The 22,713-nt window shown below is 49.4% G+C and overlaps 2 protein-coding genes across 2 annotated transcripts in view; both read right to left on the bottom strand.

The window, feature by feature from the left end:
- The window catches only part of KIAA1671, a 337,213-nt gene that overhangs the window by 168,882 nt on the left and 145,618 nt on the right, over positions 1-22,713 (bottom strand). The gene's annotated exons all lie outside the window — the stretch shown is intronic.
- LOC309327340 (beta-crystallin B2) lies at positions 7,219-18,037 on the bottom strand. The gene is made up of 6 exons (XM_081836568.1): positions 17,670-18,037; positions 15,662-15,733; positions 12,324-12,442; positions 11,304-11,436; positions 8,877-9,019; positions 7,219-7,600 (listed from the first exon to the last, which is right to left on the bottom strand). The coding sequence occupies exons 1-6, from the start codon at positions 17,742-17,744 to the stop codon at positions 7,432-7,434; spliced, it is 711 nt and encodes a 236-aa protein (XP_081692694.1). The 5' UTR covers positions 17,745-18,037; the 3' UTR covers positions 7,219-7,431.

Genomic DNA, 22,713 nt, shown 5'->3' with positions numbered 1-22,713 from the left:
GCAGAGGATATCTGAAATTGCTGAACTGCTGATGTTGAGTTTTTACCTGTTTTTACCTGTTATCTGCAGATCTGCCCTGCTCTCCTGTGACTACACCATCAGCCTATTATTTGTACATGTGGTTGTTGTTGTTGTTGTTGTTTTTAGTGCTTTTTTGGGGGGTACACAGGGGTACGCATACCCCTAAACATTTTGTGGATCTCTGTACTTTTTTCCATCTACTGTATTTATTTTTCCCGATTTGAACTGTAAAATGATGATTTTCTTGAGTCAAAATGAGAGTACCCCTAAACATTTTTTTTTTAAAAAAAGCACTGGCTGTTGTTCCTCCTTGTGCCCCTTGCCCTCTGCTTTGGGTAACATCTTTCCCAACAGCATTCTGGAGGACTCAAACAAACTTGCCAGAACCTCTTGACATTTTCATGGGTTCTGTCCAATGGTGGGTTTGGGATGCTTTTTTCTAATGGGTCAATCTCTGCTTTCTTTTGCCCCTATGAACCAAGAACAGAATCCTGTTCCCACAATCTCTTTCACAAGACATGGGGAACATGCTATGTCTCCTTCCAGCTCTTGCTGGGCTGCAATTCCCTTCCTCACTGACCATTGTACATGCTGCCTGGAGTTGAGAGTCCAACAACATCTAGAGTTTGCCTCTCTCTGCCTTGGGAGGGGTAGGGGGATTGCACCTGCTGTTTCTCGTCAATGACATTTGTTGAGAAATTCTAAGCAGTTATTTTTGCTACCAGATATTATACAATGCCTGGTGGCCACCTGCTGGCTCTCTAATGATCACTCTTTTGTGTTATTCCCCCCTTCCCTTGGCAACAGTTATATTAGGATGGCGTGTTTGGGGGCACTAGGAGGGTGGGTCAGCCAGGCTTGGCTGCAGCTAACTAGTCTGACACAGGCACTGTCAAGTATGAAGATCTGTTTTCTTTTGAAGAAGAAGCCAACGCACAGACCCTCCAGTCAATCCAAAGCTGTGAGGATCAGCAGAAACAATGTTCCTGCAGAAACATGCCTTTGACCCAAACATGGCAGGAGGGTCTCCTCTCTGGGAGAGAGGGAGAAAGACAGTTCAGTTCATATTTGCAAACTTCCATCATTCACACTTCCCAAAATGGAACACTTACTTTCTTTTCTTTTCTTTTCTTTTCTTTTCTTTTTTTTCTTTTCTTTCTTTCTTTCTTTCTTTCTTTCTTTCTTTCTTTCTTTCTTTCTTTCTTTCTTTCTCTCTCTCTCTTTCTTTCTTTCTTTCTTTCTTTCTTTGCTTCCTTCAACCAACTTGACCACCCACTTGCTGCTGCTCATTTGCCACCCATGACCTTCCAGCAGCCCCACTAAGGATGGACATAGCCTGGATTTATGTTGGGGAGGAGGATATCCTTTTCCCTCCTCATCTCTTTTTCCTTTTGTGCTATGTATTTTAGATTGCAAGGAAGCAGGCCAGGGGGGTGTAGTTCTAAGAGCTGTGTGCCAAGGACATTCAACAGGTCAAGTTTCCTAATCACTACATCTCAGGGGGGAATGTCTCAGTCTTTTTTCATTCCCATGAGGCTGGAGAAGGAGAATTTCTTGTGGGTGGATTGGGACGCACCTTCTTCCTTTTGGATAGAGGCTAGCCTGGGCATGAGAGCCTGGTGGTGCTAAAGAGCAGCAGTGAATGCCACCCTCCTCTGACCCACACAGGACTACTGAGTAGCTCTTTTGGCTGAGGGCTGCAAAAACAGCCCCTCCACCTCCCTCAACTGTGGGCCACCCGCTCGGCCCCCCAACTGACAAGAAAGAGGCCTGGTACCCTCCACGGCAAGGGGTCCATCCGTCACAGCTCATTTCCTTCTCAGTTCTAATCTGGAGACTTGGCTGCTGCGGCTTAGACCATGAAATGGAAAATTATTGGAGGGAAGAAAATACATTTCACATGAAGGAGAAGATTTAAAACCACACTCAAAACTATAAACAAAGGAGATGGATAAAAATAGTCCTTGGCTGGGACATGGGCACCATGGTAGGAGCACCATGGGTGAGTTTTACACAACAAAGGTGGGGTGGTAGGCAAAGAGTCCAGAGACTCTCATCCTGCTTCTCACAAAGGCCATCACAAGCTGTGATGGCCTGGGATTCGGACTCGGAAGCTGAACCTGAGGAACCCCAACCTGCACAGGATTCCCCGCCTCCAGAAGCAGCTGAGCCGGGGCTGGGGCTTGAGCCTGAAGGGTCCTCACTTGTGCTGGATCCTCAGGTGTAGGCACCAGCTGAGTCTGCTCTGGCTCCTGAGGTGATAGAGGACCCATTGCCTGCAGGTGCTCCACTCTCAGCCCTGTCAGGGGAAGCTGAGGTTGCCTCTGGGTCTGGTAACCCAGGCAGCCCCAGTCCCAGGTTGCGGGAGCAACGTTGTTGGTAGCCAGTTCCTGCCTGCACCCTGTCCTGCCAGATCTCCTGACCCTGACCCTGACCCTGACCCCGACTCCCTGCTTTGGACCCAGCTTCAACTTTGACGGACGGCCTCAATACTGCACCCTCAACCTCGGACTGGACTTGGACCACGCCTCAGGGAAACCCACAGGACCAGCACACAAGCAAGGCATGAAGGCAATTGTCTCTTCTGCTGTCTCTGAACCTGGAGTTTCTATTTGCCTGTCACTATTAACAGCTGTTGACTCCAACATTTTTCAGATGAAAATATGGACATTCTGTTTTGCATTGGTGTCCCCACCTGACACCCTAGATACGTGCTCTGCCCATGGACTACAGGAAAAGGGTGGGGCTGGCTGAGCTGCCCTAATAGGCCTTACGTCTAAGCAAACACACAGGGTTCAAACTGTAAGCTCCACCAAGTTCAAATACAAGTGTGCGCAATCTGAAATCTTATGCACATGCTGTCCCATTCAAGTCAGTAAGTGCACACAAAGGGATCTGCAACCTTTTTAAACTGTTACAAATAGGAATTTAAATTAAGGTTACCAGATTTTTTTCAATGAAATAAATAAATAGATACTAGAATCATAGAATCATAGAGTTGGAAGAGACCACAAGGCCATCGAGTCCAACCCCCTGCCAAGCAGGAAACACCATCAGAGCACTCCTGACATATGGTTGTCAAGCCTCTGCTTAAAGACCTCCAAAGAAGGAGACTCCACCACACTCCTTGGCAGCAAATTCCACTGTCGAACAGCTCTTACTGTCAGGAAGTTCTTCCTAATGTTTAGGTGGAATCTTCTGTCTTGTAGTTTGGATCCATTGCTCCGTGTCCGCTTCTCTGGAGCAGCAGAAAACAACCTTTCTCCCTCCTCTATGTGACATCCTTTTATATATTTGAACATGGCTATCATATCACCCCTTACTACATGTTCGGGACATTGATGCTGCAGCAATGGCGGTGGCAGAGGGGCGGCTGCTGCCTTGACCTCAACAGCCACATTTCCCCTTCCTCTGAGGCTTCTGTCTCCTTTCTCCGTGAGCCTGGGCAGCCCCTGAGTTGTTGGTTCTTCGATGGTGGTGGAGGTGGTGGTGGGGAAGCGGTGTGCATGGGAGGCGGAGAAGGAGGGCCGAGAGCAGTTGCGGTGGCGAGGCAAGGGTAGCATAATGCCTCCCTTCCCATCGGAGCAGCCCGAATCCCATTCCTACTTGCGTGTAGGAATCCCATTCCTACTTCCCTCAGCTGGGAAGGGAGGCTTCCCATTGCCTAACAGAGATTCCTGCCCCCTCATGCTTGCACGCAAGCTCTGATAGGCATCGTGAAGCCTCCCTTCACAACTTAGTTGCTGGGGTCAGGGAAGGTGGAGGCAGCCCAGAAGCTGCATCTTAGAGCCCCTGCACCACCATCATAGGGGGACTTCTGAGCAGCTCCTGAAGCCAGCCAGAGCCAGCTGCTCCGGGCTGCTGAGACTGCCGCTGCTGCATTGCCCGGGGATATTAGATGAAATCCGGGGACATTCCAGGGATGGAATTTGTCCGGGAACTTATTTGCAAATGCAGGGACTGTCCCCAGGAAACGGGGAAATGGGGACGTCTGGTAACCCTAATTTAAATCCCATAGGCTAGTTCTGACCTGCTGAATTTCTGCCTGCCATAATTTGTTAAAGGAACGCTAACTCTGCCAGGACCGTGGCGGAGGTGCCAGTCTATTTGCTCAAGGTTAGCTTGGCATATAAATACATGGTCATGCCACACATACATGTTAGAAGGGGATTAACATGGGCAACATGCCTACAATGCCTGCCTCCTATCAAATGAACTCAGCTGAACAACACACATACAAACTCCCAAGTCTGTTGTAGTACCCTCACGCTCACAACACCAGTCCAAATTGAGTTTATGCAGCAGTCAGTCTTTTAAAGACACCAAAAGACTTAGAATCATAGAAGGCTCATCTAGTCCAACCATGGGTGAAGCCAGGATTTTTGTTGGAGGGGGCAGGCCTTTTGTTGGGGAGGGCAGAACCTCCGGATGACAGCTCTCATACCCTGTACGTCTGGCCATCCTGTCCCCTCACAGTCTCTTCTTTGCAGGCTCAACATCCCTAACTCCATCGACTAGACCTTGGCTGCCCTCCTCTGCACACCTTCCAGCTTGTCAATATCCAGTCTTAAACTGTGGCACCCAGAACTGGACATCCCAGGTGGGATCTGACCAAGTCAGAACAAGCAAAGCCCAACCCAAATGCCTGGCCAAAGGCTGGTTGCTTTGGGTTCCCCGCTTCCCTCAGGGAAAGCCCAAGCCAGTGCCTCAGCCATGAGACCTGGAACAGACGCAGGACCTCAGAGGGAGCCTAGCTAAGTTGAGGTGCCACTTCTGGTGGGCTCAGCCATGGCTTAATTTCTAGCCAAGAGAGGTGCCATGGCCTCCCATTCTTCCTGGAAGGCTCCAAATCCCACCTAAATTGGGGGGGGGGGGTTACTTTTATTCAGGCAAATGGGAAGTGTACTGGTCCAAGGCAGAACCATAGCCGTTTGCCACTTTGTTTTTCAAAATTAACCTCCAAGGGAGAAGCAGTTCATCTCTTCTATCCCAACGGTTCATTAGAAGAACTGTGACTTTAAGAACACCTGCCTGAGCTTGTTGTTTTCCTCCTCCCTCCCAATCTCTTTTTCCTTGTGGGTTGTGTATTTTAGATTGCGGAGCTAAGGGCAAAACTGTCTACTAGTTTTTGTAAACTGCTTCGCCGCAGGGGTGAGTGTGGCTGAATAGTGAGACAGAAATGTTTTAGAATGATAGATGAAGGGGGAAGGCACGCCCGGGCACAGCCGGGGAAACTTGGAAGCGGGGGGGGGGGGGCGGCTTTTACATACAAACCTGAAAAGCAGCTGCCTGGTCTCCCCAGTTCCCCTTCAGACGGGGGACTCATTGGCATTCAAGATGCATCCGCTTGTCTGTCTGGGAGCAGAAAATAGCAAATTTTCTTGGAACATCATTCATCACAGCCAGTGACATGCCAGGGGGGTTCAGCTTAAATAGCCACCCAAGGTGCCTCTTGGACAGGCTGTGCCAGCAAAGAGGACAGAGGGGAACTTGGCCTCTCCTTCGCTGGTTTGGAGGCTGCAGGACTACAGAGCAGGGAGGGGCTCAAAAGAGGATCACCAGATTGAGGAAGTGCTTTCATTGGGCAAGTAATATTTGCATGGGGTGCAGATGGAACCCTGGTTAACTCTGCTATCAGCACATGACTGGGGTGGCATGGTGGCTGTGGGTTAAACAGCCCTCCATGGTAAATAGCAGAGGCAGAAGACTTTCAACAGTGCACACCTTCAACAGCAATAGAGAATGATCAGAAAATGATAGCTGATGATGAATGCTGGGTCTGGTCAGGTATTGCAATCCTGAGCCATTTAAGGCTTTATATGTCAAAACCAGTACTTTGAATGGGGTCCAGAAACTAAGTGGCAGCCAGTGCAGTTGGGCCAGGATTGATGTCATATGCTCAAACCATCTGCAAAGGTGGTTTGACCATATAACATGTCGCAGTAATCTAACCTATGGGGATGTGGAGAGATGGGAAGTGACCCTAAGAGACCCCTCCAAAAGGGTTGAAAGTGGAGGGACAGGAAAAAATGAAAAAATGTCTGGGAAAATCTGGACATGTGGCAATCCATATCAACAGTGTCAACAACTTTGGGCAAAACTCAAAAAAACTCAAAAAACAACAACTTTTCTGTCCCGATTTTCACTGTTTGAAATATGGCAACTCTAGTGGCTGCCAGCTGCCCACAGGTGAGCAGAAGTTCACAGCAGTTCACATGCGATTTTTTTTGGGGGGGGGGTTAGGAGGGCAAGCGGTGGCATGATTCTGTGGGATGCGGAAGGGCAAGTGGCCGTGTGATTGGGGGGAGGGCAAGCATCCGTTTCTCTGTCTCTCGTCCCCTCTCTCTCTTATCTAAGCTCCCCCCAAGTACAGGCTGCCATGTACTTCACCAGCGAGAGGAATCTGGGGTGAGGGAATAGGGGGTTATCAGGCGTGAAGCTGTCCTTGCTCACTTCCCTCATATCTTCCCTCTATGCCTCTTGTTTCCTCTCTCTCCCTTTGTTTTTGTCTTTGTCGTCTTCCTCACACACAGGAAGACATTAGACACCTAATCTAGCCATGCACACAACCCTCCCCCTAAAAAAAGGGGGGGAGCCTTTGTTTGGAAGGGAAAATTTGTAATCTTTCTGTGATCTATATATTGGTTGAACTCCAAAGGCATCTATGGTTTTCCTCTGTCATTTTATCCTTCCCAAAACCCTGTGAAGTAGGTTCATCTAAGAGTGAGTGGCCCTTAAGTAAAATACCATGGCTGAGTAAGTCTCCCTGCTTGCTGCTGGACTGCAGCTCTTCCTGCATCAAATGGGATTGGACTCATGGGTGTAGCGGGGGGGGGGGAGTTGCCGCCCCCAATCAATACAAATCAATAAAAATGCATAGCCAATGGGGTGAGCTTTTGTTTCTCCTGCTTCGGAGGGTAGGACCCAAACCAGTAGATTCAAATGCTAAGAAAGGAAATTCTGATTAAACCTCACAAAGAACTTTCTGACAGCAAAAACCGTTTGGCAGTGGAATGGACGCCCTGGGAAGGTGGTGGACTCTCCTTCACTGGAAGTATTTAAACAGAAGTCAAGGATGCCGTAGCTTTGATTCCTGCATGGCAGAGAGCTGGACTAGATGACCCTCAGAGAGCCCCTCCAATGCTACAATTCCATGATTCTAGGAGTATCATGAGTAGAACAGAAAAGACCAAGAACTGTGTTCGAATGGCAAAGCTTTATTCAGGCGATTCCATGGTGATGACAGCAGTAGCAGGAACAGTTACTCACACACATGAGCGTGCAGAAGAGGCGGCCCCAGCTGGTGGGGGGGGGGTAGATGACCAGGTCAGGGCCCTTGCTGGCTCTCTCAGAGCACTCTCTCACCCCCCCCCCCAGGTCTGGAGGCAGCAGCGAAGGGGAGTGGGAGGCTTAGCTGGCAGGATGGAAGGCCCCCCTCTGATGCCACTGCATGTCCCGGATTCGCCGCACCGACTGGATCTGGGGCTGCTGAGCACCAAACTCAGCGCTGTCCTTATAGTCCCCCTTCTCAAAGAGGTATTGGTAGCCTCGGTAGCCAGGATACTGGTATCCCACCCATCTGCAAAAGGGAAGTGGAGTCAGCGCAGCACACAGGGGAGGCCCCTCCCAGCTATTCATCCCAGGTGATGGGATCCGGCTAGTGGACAGGGCTTTCTGCTCTGTTTTGCTTGCAGTCTGTAACACATCTGTTATATTTAGAACTGAACATTAAGAAAAGTTTGGAAGCAGATTTACAGCATCTCATTTATTTCCAAAAGCAAAAAAGGCCTTTCTGTATGCTTCCACCATCCAGGGGGATGATCATGGATCTGCCACTGCCTGCCACTTTGACTGAGCCACATCTACACCATGCATTTAAAGAGCTATGGTGCCACTTTAAGAAGCAATGACTTCCTGCAAAGAATTCTGGGAGCTGTAGTCTGTTAAGGGTGCTGAGCATTGCTAGAATAGCCCTGTGCTTCTCACAGAGCCACAATTCCCATAATTCCCTGGGAAGAGGGACTGATTGTCAAGCCATTCAGAGAACAGGGTGCCCTTAATAGACTTCAGCTCCCAGAATTCTTTGCAGGAAGCCTCAACTTTTTAAAGCAGCATCCTAGTGCTTCAAATGTTTGGTGTGAATGTGGCCTGAGTGTAACACGTGAACCCAAGGAACTCAAGGAAGAAATGAATTTGCACGATCCTATCCAGGAGAAATAGGGCCCCTGACCCCCATGCAAATGGCCCTAGATTCAACCCACCCCAGGCAGGGCTGGGAAAGACCCCACCTGAACCCCCAACCTGGTGCCTTCCAGGTGTCTTGAACAACAACTCCCACCCTGGCCAATGGTCAGAGCTAATGAGAGTTGTCATTCAAAAGACCTGAAGGGCACCAGGTTGGGGAATATTATTGTAGACAGTCCTAAGCAGCACTCTGGCTCAGACTCTGGGCACTTCCTATAAGACATAGACTGGACCCTAACAAAGCCCAGCCTCTTCACCTACCCCACACTTGCGCCTCCATCTCTAGCACCTTTTTGCACTGTCCTTATGGAGGGTCACAGAAGAGCATCTGTCTTGCAAGCAAAAGATCCCAGGTTCAATCTCCGCTGGCATTTCCAGGGAGGACTGGGCAAGAGAGCCGCTGCCAGTCAGTAGAGGCAATACTGAGCTAGATAGACCAATGGTCTGATACCTATGTTTCTAGGTGCATGCCAGTGGTGTCCTGCAAAAACCCCAGTGGCCTTCAGTTGAGTCCAGGAACACCTCAGAGGCTTTTGTGCCACTCCACCCAGGAATCTTTAGGAAATGAGCTCTCTTAGCCAACCAAGCTTGACCAAGCTGCCTGGACTTACGTGCCACTCTGGACGCGCACAGAGGACACCTTCTCCTGGTAGCCATGGGCATGGAAACTGGGCACGTCATCATCGATGATCTCTATCTTCTTTCCAGTGAAGCTGGGGTTCTCATAGAGGACGATCTTGTGCTCCTGGCTGTCCTAGGAGGAAGCCGCACCAGGCCAAGGTTAGAGGCAGCCACACAAGGGCAGGGGGAAGGGTGACAGAGCAAAGGAAGAAGGAGACCATGGGGGAAAACCCACGTGCAAACCCTGGCTCACTGGGCAGGAGCAGAAGCATGCCAGCTCCACTCCTCTGGGCTCAAACCCTTGGATTAGCTTTACATCGTAGGATCCTTGTAAGGATTAAGGGGTGGCTGGGAGAATTATGCAGACCACCTCAGCACGCTACAGCCCAGTTAAAACAATCTCACAGGCTACCAATCTGATTCCAGGCACACTTTAAAGCGCTGCTTGTAACTTACAAAGTCCTATATGATTGGGCCCAGGCTACCTGAAAGATCACATCTCCCCACGCAAACCTGCCCAGGTGTTAAGATCTTTGAGTGAGATCTTGGTCCCAACAGCATCAGAAACACAGCTGGTGGTGACCCAAGAATGAGTCTTTTCTACAGCTGCTCCCAGAATATGAGATTCCCTCCCAAGAGAGGCTAGACTGGCTCCCTCTTTGTCATCCTTCTGCTGGCAGGTTGAGACCTTCCTGTTTGGACAGGTCTTTGGAAACTAAGGTGCAGACAGTGCTGCTGTCGGGGCAAACTGCATTTTAATTGCTGGTGTTCTAATGTATTTTAACTATTGGTTTTTAACTAGCTTGTTGGGATTACTTTGTATTTCATAATGGTGTTTTTAAATGTTGGACGCCTCCTTGAATCCCAGCTTGGGGAAAAGGCAGGGTATAAATGCTGTAATATGCAGTTATTGACACACACCTGTGTGCATAAAAGGGTTAACCCTGAGCCCAAGTTATCAGAGTGGGTGTTGCTTAGCAGGCTCCCCTCCCCCCCTCAGTGTCTTTCTCTTCCTGCTATATAGCTTTGACTCCGGGCTCTGCAAATGCTGCCATTGAGCTGAACCTCTCCAAAAGGGAGATTTTATAGCCTGCAATGATCCTTTAAAAAAATTGTTATTTTATTTTAAAGTCTAAAAGAGCCTCTTCTTTGTATGACCGCCAGCAGATGGAGACTTTCTTGCTGCAACTTTTGGAAACTCTGTGAGTAAAACATTCACTTATTTGCAAAGCCAAGCGTCTGTGATTTTATTCTGTATTTTTGTACAGAACATTTGTTTAAAAGTGGATAAGGGTAGATGTAATATCTATCCAAGTTGTAATCTACTTGGTAGCTATCGCCATTGTGCCTACCAGAGAGTAGGAATCTCTCTTCTAAACCTCTTTCTCCAAGAAATACATCCCGTAATTAAAAGGGGTCCTTGGAGGCAGGAATGAACGGAGAGATCCAGAGGGGGGTGGGGGAAAAGCTCTCCTTGGAGGCTTCCGGCAAGGCCTGCCCACTCCTTGCTGATTGGAACATTTCTGCGGCAGCAGGGACTTCTCTGCTGCAGCCACTTCAGCTCTTGGTTTTTGAAGGGACTTCAATGCCATGTACTTCATACAATTTTATTGTTAATAAAAATATATTATAATACCCACAGCTTTTTTTCAACCAGAACTCAGTCCCTCTCAGGTGGGCACCATTGCCATTATAAGAGAACAAGGGAGGTGTCCGTGGTGAGTTCTGGCTCTTCTTCTAGAAAAATAGCACTGAAAATACCATGCATGAATTTTAATGCATTGCATTTTTAATCATTGAAAGCCACCCAAACAGTAACACACCACGGGTGGGCCCTCCTCACAAGTATATGGTTGGTGGTGGTAGGGAGAAATCTCTCTCATAAAACTAGGCTATTGTGTGTTCCAGAATATTACATCTCCCCCTGCCCACAAAACCCCTCTTTCCTCCAAGTGGTTCCTGTGAAAGCATGACTTGTGTCACTGATTCAGAGTTTTGCTTTGCAGATAAAGCCATGACCCACCTTCCAACTGGAATAACAAACCACAAAGGGCACATGAAGGTCATCATTTGCACCCTTCTTTCCTTCCTCTCTTTTGTTTTTGTTGCTGAAGCTGCCATCTGTTCTATGTCTGTCCAGCCCCATCATATTTCGAGCAGGGATGGGGAATTTGATGTTGCTGGGCACACATCCCTAGGAGAGCATTACAGGGGGGTGGACTGAGTGACTCTTGGGATCCCAGCTCAATGATTCCATCTGCCCACTCCAAAATCTTCTAAGATCAGCTGCAGACCCTTGTGACTCCACCAGGCATGAAGCCAAACCTGCCCATTCTTGTATCCAGCCCAGGACATTCACTACATGAGTGCTGCCCGCTACCAGCCAGAATGTCCCCCTCCCCTCCCCACCTCCTCACCACTTTGATGGGCCTCAAGGCAGAGATGCTGTCGCTCCTCCGGCTGTTGGTCCACGAGTCCCAGCGGGGATATTCTCCTTTCTCAAAGACAAATTGCTCCCCTTTGCAGTTCACCTGCTCATAGCCAACCCATCTGGAAAAGCACAGAGATACCCACCACCCCCCACAAAAATCACCATCAGCTGGAGCAGAACTAACTTTTTCTTGGCAGTACAGTGGTATCTCGGGTTACAGATGCTTCAGGTTACAGACTCCGCTAACCCAGAAATAGTACCTCGGGTTAAGAACTTTGCTTCAGGATGAGAACAGAAATTGTGCAGCGGCAGCACAGTGGCAGTGGGAGGCCCCATTAGCTAAAATGGTACCTCAGGTTAAGAACAGTTTCAGGTTAAGAATGGACCTCCAGAACAAATTAAATTCTTAACCCGAGGTACCACTGTACAGATAAATTATCTGTCCTCACTTCAGATTTAGAAGAAAATCTCTGGTGTATGCCTCTGGTGTAGAGGAGGGGAACTACTCCAACATTTTAATTCAATTATTTATTTACTTCTGCTATTTGCAACCTATTCTTCACCTAACAGGAAATAAACAGCCTTAAACCCAGAATAACCCCAAACTTGCTCAAATGATCCATACATTCATAAACTCAAACCCAAAACCTCACCCTAACAAAAATTGCTGAAATAAAATTAAAATGAAAGTTGAAGCTGAAGGAATCTCATTCCTCCAAATACATCATTCCCTCTCCCACAAAGGGCTAAGAGTGTCATATTTGCTCATCATTGAAATGACAGTCATGTTGGAGCATGATTCACCTCAGAGGCTATCTGAGATAATTATCTGAAGAGGCAGGAGGTTCTCCTCATTTTGCCCTTTGAAGGACAAACAAGACACTTGCATGACATTGTGCAGTGTCAAAAACGAAGCTCCTTCTAGCTGTGTGACCCAACCCCACCTTGGCACAGAAGCTTGCCCTTGCATCTTTCCTGACCCCTGTTCACACAGGGGTAGACTTACGGGCCTGAATGCACCAGGATGGAGCCCACTTTCTCTAGCCCAACCTCCTTCAAATTGGGACAAGCCGCATTCAGCTCATGGCAGCGACCCTGGAAATTCTCCTGCTCGAAGACGACAATCTGGAACCCGAGAAAGAGAGACAGACAGACACCTGGTACCCTACTCAGGGTGCCTACCCAGAGCCTTTTGATGCTGGGTGGCTGGTGAAAGCTGCAATCCAAACATCTGGAGGGGAAGCTGCCTTCAAATAGGCAGAGAAGGCAGGAACAGAGGAGGGCAGATTGGTGCAGTCATCATGGTGTGGCTAGCCGAACGTACAGATGGAGAGAACAGCTGTGTCTGGGTATGAACATTGGAAGCTCCCTTATATGGCATTGGGCCGCTGGTCCAGCTAGCTCAGGACCAATGGCAGAGCGTATGCTACTGCCGCCCGGGGCAGGCGCACAAAGTGGCAGGGGTGGGGCACAGAGGGAGCAGCTACTTGCAATTAGTCTGATTGGACTGATTTGAAGGGCACGTGCCTGGCAGCCCTGTGCGCCTTTGTGACTGTTGGATCGCAGCCTCGCAATGCAGCATGGGGGGGTGCAATCACATGCTGAGGCCAGTGGAGGAGAGGAGCGGAGAGGCCTCCATCACCTCTCCTGCTGTCCACTGTTTCTGTCCCAGGTCATGCCCTGGGGGGAGGTAGTTGCAGCGGCTGTGCCTCCCCCCCCCCACCTCTTGGCCTGCCAAGGGGCGCGCCTTCGCTGGCCACAAGGGGAATGGGGTGCCACCCCTGACTGGCGCATCTTCCCTGTGCTCCTGCCTCACCTGCATGGGGTCACCCAGAACCCCCAGCCCCCCCCCCCCCGGCTAGGCCACTGCTCAGTACTGTACTGTCTTCACTGACTGCCAGTGGCCCTCCAGGGTTTCAGGGAGGGTCTCTTCAAGCTCTACCTGAAGACTGAAGCTGGGATGTTCTGCATGCAAAACAGATACTCTACCTCTGAGCTACAAATGTCATGATCCACCCAGTGGCGGAAAGCAGGCGGGGGCGGGGCTGGTGCGCGTCCTGGGGGTGTGGTGCACCACCTGCGGGGGACGTGATGCCCAGCACAGGCAGGGGGGCAGCTGCGATGGCACCCCACCAGGATTGCGCTGCCGGCGGCGGTGCGCTCCCTCCACACTCCTCTTCCTCTGCCAGTGGATCCACCAGGAATTTGGGCTGCATTCAGGTTTCATCAAGTCAGTGAACCTTCCCATAAACTTCCCTCTTTCAGATTTCCCTTTCCGTCCTGGAGCAGGGAGCAAGTGGGGCAGGTCAAGTGAAGGGGTTAGAATACTTACACTTCAAAGGAGGTGGAAATATGTACCGAGGACATGATTTCCAGTGGCACCTTCAGAAACAGCCTCCTGCTGAGAAGCAGATACTGGGATGGCAGCAGGAGGTGGTGGGTACCTCCTTCATGGACCTCCCTGGGCTGTTCACAGGCGGAAACAGGACTTTGCAATGGGACTTTGCAACAGGACTTTACAAGCAATGCTGTAACATTCTTTTGACAGGCCTAACTGTGAGTGACTTCATCCTGCACCAATTTCCTCCCTAGCCTACCTAGTTATCCAGTTTTGGCCCAAGACCTCCATGGATTGTACCATCCACTGAGGTTCCAGCTAAAAGATGGGAATGCTAGTGCCTGGAGGAGGAGCAGGCCAAAGGGAAAGTAAGGGTAGATACATAACATCTACCAGGCTCACTGGGAGAGAGCAAGGGTGGCCTAGTGGTCAGAGTGTTGGGCCTGGGAGACCAGGGTTCAAATCCATAAAGCTCAGCCATAAAGCTCATGGGGCAGCCATTGTCTCACAGGGCTGTTGTGGGGATTAAGTGAGGAGAGAAAGAACCATGTAAGTCACCTTGAGCTCCTTAGAGAAAAAGGTGGGTTATAAGTGCAATAAATAATAGACCCAAGGCCTCCCCTCCTGCCCACCACAACAGCAGAGAGTAAAAAAAGAACTGAAACACAAACAGGTTTCCAAAAATTGGCCCTTAGATGCCTCAGATCTCTTGGACGTTTTTGCTGCAAAAGACCAAGTAATATGGCTTTGTTACTGAAACCAGTTCCAGCATTAACAAGCTCATTTCAGGGTTTGTCTTTGTGTGGACACTTCCTGTGACCCTGGCAGGAGGGCTGGGAGGGAGGAGAGGCATTCGGGAACTTTGCAAAGCTTGGGTCCCTGGCAACTTCTGTTGTATTATGGCCCAATATGGGGAGGGGGGCAAGGATGGATCCCTGTTCCACCACCTTTCCATTGCCCTGCTCTGTCCACTTTCTGGTTCATTTTGTGTGTGTAAAAAGTTGGCACGATGCTTTGAAGCATCTTTGAAGCTTGAACAGGCACATGCGATCCTGCTTCCTGTAAGGCTAAAGAGGAACCTCAGTGATGCAAAAGCTGCACAGAGTAGAAGTTTGAGATGTATTCATGAATCCTGCCCTGGTCCTTGCTTATAACCAACTTGCTGCCTTTTACAGACCAACCCCCTGCCCCACAGGTTACACATAGGAGCAATAAATGAGAATTGATGGGGGGGGCAGGAGGAACCAACAACACCCACTGTGGCTCTGCTTGGGGCAGGGTCCAGCCAAGTCAAAGACATCATGAGCTAGTCCAGACCACACTCAAGCTCCCAGAAAATCCTTCTGTGGTTTCTCAGTGCTACTCTGCTCAGAGGCAGAGCATCTGCTTTAAATGCAGAAGGTCCCCAAGTTCAATCATTGGCATTTCCAGGTAGGGCTGGGAATGTCCTTCTGCCTGAAACTCTGGAGAGTCCTCCCTACCAGCCCACACATACAGTTAAGAAGCCCACCTATGTCAAGGATGCCCAAGCCCCCTGCTGGAGCTCCTGTGCTTCCTGCCTTTTTCTGTGTGGTGCTGATAGGGAAGGCGGCCAGGCTTGCTTTTCTCTTTCTGCACAGAAGCCAGCAAGATGGAGATTACCTTTCTCATAGTCAGGGTAGAAATGGTGGGCTAATGATTTTGCATTCTGCTTGCCTTCTGAGCAACTTAACACTTTTATGTACAAAAGTCCACAAAAGCTTGTGCCATGATGCATTGAGGAGCTATAATACTCTTTGTTGATCTTACACCTCCTTTGTTTACAGGAAAGATCTCCCCTGTTTTAAAGGTTCTCATTTTATTGATAAAATGTAAGATTGGACCAAAATCTATTCTTGTCACTGCTTCCTGCTGCCCCACAAGATTCTGGATCTGCAGTGGAATTTTCCACCCAGTTGAGTTCTTTCCAGGGAGAGCCTCTGCAGGGCTGCAAGCCCTCTGGGCTTCCTGGCCTGCCCCTTACTGACCTTGGAACTGGCTTGCTGCTGTTTTGATGCTTGGTGGTCTGAAGCCATCATGAAAAGTGGTTGAGCTGCTCCCTGGGGAGAGAACCTCACATCAGATTAGAAGGATGAGGGCAAAGTCACCACATTGGAGAAATTGCACAAACACAATGCTAGGTAGGGGCCATCCCAGAGGAAGTTCAGGTCACTCTGCTCCATGAGCACCAGAAACCCGGCAATGCCATTGGCTGGATCCATCTAGTGCAGCATCCTATCCTCACAGTGGCCAAACAGATGGGAATCCTGCACTAGAGCTCTCTCCCCTCCTGCAATTTCCAGCAACTGGTATTCAGAAGCATTGCTGTCTCCAACGCTGGGTTTACTAGTCCTTGGAGGTAGGTAGCTGGAGCGGCAGAGCTGGCAAGAGACAATCTCCTGACACAGCAGGGACAGAGGATTGATCTGTCAGTTTCAGTTTCTCTCAATTTTTCTTTTGCCCCAATCTGTTCTCCACACCAATCTGCACTTTTTATTTTAAGGAGTCCTCATGAAAATTAGTCATCCTTTTAGTGTGCCATTTCCCTAATTGTCACGTAAGCAGCTGTGCCTAACATGTATGTTTTTTTTGCAAGCTATGCCCCCTGATACTCTCTCCTCTCCCCCACCCCGATAGATAGATGCATTTTTGTAACATTTTCAAGGATTGGAGAATTGTACCGCAAAACTCAGAGAAGTGCAAATTTTGAAAGATAGTTGCATTTTGGTCCAGAAATCACTTGGGGAAGTGCAGTTTAGGCAGAAACTGAGTTGCTCTCCTGTCCCTACTTGGCTCTCTTCATTTGCAATGCAGCCCTAAAGCGCCACTGCAACCAGCTCCCTTTCCCATCATATACATTTCTAGATAGGAAACCTAACAGAAAGGCCCCCATTTGCAGGTGGCCACACAAACACTTGCCAGGGTTAAAGAGACTGCTGTGTAAAAGGAAGCTAGAAAATATATACATTTGAAAAGGAGAGGGAATCAGCCAGTTTGCAAAAGAAAAAGGGGGGTCTATAGGGGGTGGGGACCACGCCCTCTGATTGCTGCCAAGGTGCTGGGAAATACCCAAACAGTCCAGACACAGACACATCTAGCCAGGAGGAATTACTCACAACTAAGCACTTAGCATGGGGTTGCGGGTGGCGCTGTGGTCTAAACCACTGAGACTCTTAGGCTTGCCAGTCAGTGGTTCGAATCCCCGCGACAGGGTGAGCTCCCGTTGCTCGGTCCCAGCGGCTTAGTCATGCTGGCCACATGACCCGGGAAAACTGTCTGCGGACAAACGTCAGCTCCTTTGGCCTGTAAAGCGAGATGAGCGTCGCAACCCCAAAGTGGTCTGCGACTGGACTTAACTGTCCTTTACTTTTTTAAGCACTTAGCACGACTTAATGCAGGCTGTGAACCACTCTTGCCTGTCTCAATTCCCTCTTGTCCAAAGGGCATTCCCCTCCCAGTTGGTGCTGTCCCTCTTCCGCCTCTCTAAATACGCTTCAGGTTACAGACGCTTCAGGTTACAGACTCCGCTAACCCAGAAATAGTACCTCAGGTTAAAAACTTTGCTTCAGGATGAGAACAGAAATCATGCTCCAGTGGCCGCATTAGCTAAAGTGGTGCTTCAGGTTAAGAACAGTTTCATGTTAAGAACGGACCTCCAGAACGCATTAAGTTCTTAACCCGAGGTACCACTGTACAGATATTCCCTAGGCAATGGAGGCAGCTCTCCTGTTTGGATTTTCAAAGCATAGGTAAGGACAGGTTGGGACAAATATATTGGATGCCTAACTTGAGGTGCCTCAGTGGAAGCTGAGACCGGCTGAGAACTAGAGAGCTGCTTTCTAATTTCTCCTTCTGGGATTTCCTTTACAGGATATTCATACCTGGAATGGAAAGAAGAAGACCCCCCCAAAAAAAAATATAACAAAAAACCCCCCCAAAACCCCCCAGCTTTAAAACTTTGCGGGGGGGGATTTAAAAAAAGAATAAGATGCTTACCAGTTGCACCAGAGTTTGCTTATGCCACTGGAAGTGCTGCAGCCAAGCACCAGAATTTATAGGCAGCCGGCACATTAATGCACCAGAAGTATTTATCGAGTTCACGAATGTGTGATCAAAATCGAGAATGTTGGATTAAAGGGCAATGAAAACCCAGATCAGCTGACTCGTCACGACCCTTTGTCCTGCTAAAGACCAAGAGGCAGAATTATTTCATGAGCTTTTCATTTTGGAGCCACTCTCTTTGTCAGGCCTGTTGGCAAGAAAAGGGAGTTTCTGTCAACCTCAGCAGGATCTTTGCCAAGCCCCCGCTGGCATCCCTTTGGAACAATGTTGCTCCCAGCTCAGTCCAGCCTGGGGATTTTGAGGACGAGAGACTGTCCCTCTTTGATAAACCCAACACACCCATATAGCTCATTTAGGAGGCAAAATAATAGAAATAAAAATGCCAAGGTCAGCAGTTGCAAAGTTGGAGTTTTGTTTGTTTATTTTTTAAGGGAAGATGGGTTTTTCCAGCTGTGCACACATTCTGCCCGCTGCTCAGACCACAGTCCCTGCTGGTTTGGCAAGAAGCAACCACAGGGAGACCCATCTACTGAAGCAACTGGCTGCCCAAGGGCTCCAAAGGGAAAGAGGCGAACAATATGCAAGCAGAAGAGCAACACTCTCCCCTCCTGGGCAGAGCAGAGTCATTGTGGCCAGGAGCCACTGGGAGCCCTCTCCTCCACCATGAATTTCTCCAATCCTCCGTTAAAGCCATCCAAGTTAGTAGCTATCCCTGCCTCCTGAGGGAGGGAGTTCCATATCTGTCCTGCATCTTCAAACATTCAGCTTCATCCGATGTCTATGAGTTCTGGTTGACAGGAGACACACAGAGAGAAGAAAAAAAGTTTTTTTCTATCTGTGTCCTCCATGCCAGGCATAATTTTAAAAGTATATTTCATGCCGTATCTTTCTCACCCTTTCTCTGAACTAAAACGTTGCAAACACAGCAGTCTTTCTTTACAGGAGAGCAGAGGCATCGAGTTCCGCATGACACTGGGGGGTTCGACATGTGTGTGTAACATCACATGTGTAACACACACTTGCAATGTCTCATAAGTTGGGAGGAGGTTGTGAGGCCTGCCCACTACAGGTAGGCCTGGCAGGGCCCTATGCCACCAGAGATAGCCCACCAGGGCACACCACTGCTGATGGGAGGCCCAGCAGGGCCCAGCCAATCAAGATTGGGAGGCCTCAGCCCCATTCCTGCATACTTTTTTGGGTGGGGGGTGATCTGTTCTCAGCCCCATAAAGTTGGGGCTCCCAGGGGGATCTCAACCCATATCATTTATTATTCCTTGGCAATTGACAAGTACCCCTTTTGGGGGAATGTAAATTATGCTAAAAAGAAAACAGCTCAAATATAGCCACCCACCAATGCAACACTCTCACAAGCTAAACCTGATTGGACCTCTGCAGCTTAAGCTCTTAACCAGTAAGTGGAAAGTCCAAGGCCTTTTGCCATCAGACCTCAGGCCATCCTGACTGGTGTTAATAGGAGTCCATCAGCGTCTCCAGACACCAGGTTGGCTGATCACAAGAGGTGGTCTCCTGGTGCCTCTTGCCCATTATGTCTTTTGCTTGCAGGTGGGCACATGATGCCCCATAACTGAGATGGGGCAAAACTAGGCTCAGATGGTGTGGGATCTGCCCAGTTTCAAGAAACCATCAATACTCATGGCCTAGTAGTGGGGTTTCCCTATTCTTGATAACACCAAAGCATGATAATATTTGGGAGTCATCACTGTGGCATGAATAGCTAGATCCATAGATACATTTCTTGTGCTTGATCCTTGAAGCAGAAGAGCTCTCTGCACCCTGCAAAAACTACTGCAAATGGAAATAAGGCAACATTGCGGGGTTATTCTGTACTAATTGGTGTTTCTCAACAGATCCACAAAGAGCTTGGGTCCATTTTGAAAAGAGGGGCAGAGAACCCCATTCTGCAAAAAGTGTCAGAGGGCCCAGGGCTGACTTGCCACATTTTGAAGGAAGCACATTGCCGTCTAATAAGGGTGTGCACCAAGACAAACTGGAGTGATCCATGTCTCCTTTCTCCCACATTCACGTACACACAAATCTGTTTCAATAGGTCCAGTGGGCTTTGCAAGAAGTGGGACTGTCTAAAATGCTGCTTGCAGAGCATTGGAGAGTTTGGGATTATTTGGTGTTTTTTGTTTTAAAGCACAGCTTTAAAATCCACTTTGTTTTAACGTTTTTGTTTGTTTTTAAGTTAAAAGCTTCATTTAAGTTTTTTGTTTTTTAACTGCATTGCTGTACTTTAACAAATAACCTTAGCGCACCCCATAACTCCATGGGCAGCACCCTCAATAGTCTCATGTTGCATACCTCTCCAATCTCTGAGGGGGGTGAGATTCCAGATGCTTACCCAGGGTTCATGTCAACTTTTGGAAATGACACACAGCGGAAACTATGGTTTCTTTAGGATATATGGTTTCTTTATACATATATATAACCTGAGTCTAGGATGGAGGGGTTCATAGTATTAACACCCCAAAGGTGTATTTTTGTTTATCCCAAAGCCACAGCCTTGGATTCAAGCATAAGTCTACCATGGGTGATGGGTGAGAGAGCTCTGCCTTTCCAGCCTGCAGCTTTTTCCTCTAGCACACACTGCTCTCAAACTCAGGCTTTGTCCTCCTGTCTAAGAACTAGAGGAGCCTCTCTCCATTGCATCTGGCACAGAGCCCCTTTCCTTTGCTCTCTTAATGGCCCAGCGTCAGGAAACTAGTCTGTCTTGCTAGGATTATAAGGGATTATAAGGGTGTGGCATCCACAAACTCAGAGCACTAAAATAGCTCTTTGGACACAAAAAGGAACTGGGAAAGTCACCTGGAAGCAACAGCTTTTTCAAAAAAATGCACCAGCATTTGGCCACCTTTAAAACACCTTCTCTCCCGTGTTTATGGAGGAAAGTGAGTCCCTTTTACATTCTCCCACAAAAGCTTCTGCGCCTATTTGTCAGCAGTCTGGCAGATTTAATCAATCTGAGGAGCTGGGGGTGAGGGTCTCCTGTTCCTATAGATTTCAATCCCTTTGGCATCCCAAGGCAAATCAAGGGCCTGCGCCCTGCGCCGTGAAGCCGAGACTCCCGGCGATGGGGACGGGAGGCAAAGGCTGAGCGGCAGCGACACTGCCAATCAAACGCCGCACCTGGTTTGCCTCAGCCGCGTTTGATTAGCAGAGATTGGCTCCTCCCGCCTGGCTCCTCCGGAGTCCACTTCACCTTTCCACCTGCACCGCGTCTCGGTGCGTAGCAGCAGCCTGCCCTGCCATTGGAGGCACAGACACTAAGAGTCCTAAAGAGACGCTTACTCGCAAGTAAGCTGCAATCGTTTCAAGGCCGCTTGTTCAGCGCCTGAAGCCCACTGAAATGAAATGTGCTATGGATTGTGCCCCTGGGAAGCTAAGCGCAGCGGCTGGCCCCCCTTGCCTCTTTTGCCAGCTCCCTCCCCCCCATGCCACTTCTCCAGCCCGCCACAAGGTCTGAGGGACAGTGGACCGGCCTGCAGCTAAAAAAATTTGCTGGCTCCTGCCTGTGACCAAAAGGAGAACATGCAACAGCAGTTTTTAAGATTTCTCATTATAGCAAATGTGGACCACGGAGCTTCATTTTATGCAAAGCAGATTGGAACCCTCAACACAGAATGGCATGTCACGGTTTGTAAACACATGTACAGTGGAAGCTCGGGTAATCCACGTAATCTGTGACGGAGGCAATGTCTGCAACCCGCAGCGTTCGCATCCTGAAGGGTAGGGTTCCGGTACTTCCGGGTAATCCCATAACCCAAAAACACATAACCTGAAGCGTCAGTAACATGAGGTATGACTGTAGATGATGTTGAGGCCTGTGGACATCCTGGGCATCCAAGGAGCCCCTGCTCTGTGAGACCATTTAGCCCAGGATCAAAAAAAGAAGAGGGACCTGAGCTTGACAGGCACAACAGAGAGGCAGAGAGGCGTAGGCAGTGAGGTGGGCCGGCAGCGTCAGGGGTCAAGGCTGGTGGACCATCCTGGCTCCAACCCTGAGCAGGGTCCGGAAGAGGCAGAGCCAGCGCCTCACAACCAAGCGGGATCGGGGCGCTTGGGAGGGGGGGTGCAGGCTCCCTTGCCAGCCCAGCCACAGCGCCCAACTGCCAGGAAGGCCAAGGGGCGAGGGGGGCAGCCAGGAGCAGCAGCTGTCCAGCACGCCCTCTTCCCCACCCTGCGGGATGCAGTGGGTGTGGACCACCCGGGGTGTAATCACTGAGGGGGGTGACAAAATGGCAAAAATATGTGTGTTTTTATAAAACAAGGGCGCCCGGCAACCCTAAAATAACTCCCACACCCCCCTCACCCCCTTCCAAAGTGAGGCACGGGGCCTGCATCTCTCCTGAGGGGGAGGTGGCAGGCGGACTGCCTGCAATCTCTGTGCGGCTTTTTCGAGCAGCCTGGGGCTTGCGTCTGCCCACCACCTCGGCCGCCCTACAACTGAGGGGGAGCTGCGGAGGGGCTCCATGCAGCGCACCCTCCCTTGGCTCGCCCCGCCCCCAGTTGCAGGATGCTCCCCTCCTGGGGTCTCCAGTAACTGGCCTTTGGAAGCATCACTGGCTCTGACCGTGGAGGCAGAACAGAGCCAGCAGGGCTAGTGGGCACCAATAGCCTTATCCTTCTTCATGAATTTGTCCTCTTTTAAAGCCATCCACATTGGTGGCCATCCCTGTCTGCTGTGGGAGGGAGTTCCACAATTTATCAAAAGAAAACTATGCGCTGCGTGAAGGACTTTCTTTTATCCATCCAGACTCTCTTGACATTCAGCTTCATTGGATGTGGCCCCGAGTTCTAGTGTCAGGAGAGAGAGAAACCTTTCTTTGTCCACTCTCATGTCATGCAATATTTTGTAAACTTCTATCATGTATGAAATTTCTTTACCAAACTTTACCTGAATGTTGAGTCTAGGACCATTAGAATGTGAAGGTGGTCCTCCTGCTCCATACTGGCA

Source organism: Podarcis erhardii (genome assembly GCF_964252035.2).
Source record: "Podarcis erhardii genome assembly, chromosome: 13".
Classification (NCBI taxonomy): domain Eukaryota; kingdom Metazoa; phylum Chordata; class Lepidosauria; order Squamata; family Lacertidae; genus Podarcis; species Podarcis erhardii.
The sequence above is the reverse complement of the archived record's forward strand: the minus strand, read 5'-3'. Positions and strand labels throughout refer to the sequence as shown.

Excerpts from the sequence above, each read along its gene's own strand:
- LOC309327340 (XM_081836568.1), bottom strand. The coding sequence starts at position 17,744 with ATGTGCCGGCTGCCTATAAATTCTGGTGCTTGGCTGCAGCACTTCCAG. Across the intron at positions 15,734-17,669 it reads AGCAAACTCTGGTGCAACTG|GGAGCAGCTCAACCACTTTT; the intron begins GTAAGCATCTTA and ends TTCTCTCCCCAG. Across the intron at positions 12,443-15,661 it reads AGCAGCAAGCCAGTTCCAAG|ATTGTCGTCTTCGAGCAGGA; the intron begins GTCAGTAAGGGG and ends CTCGGGTTCCAG.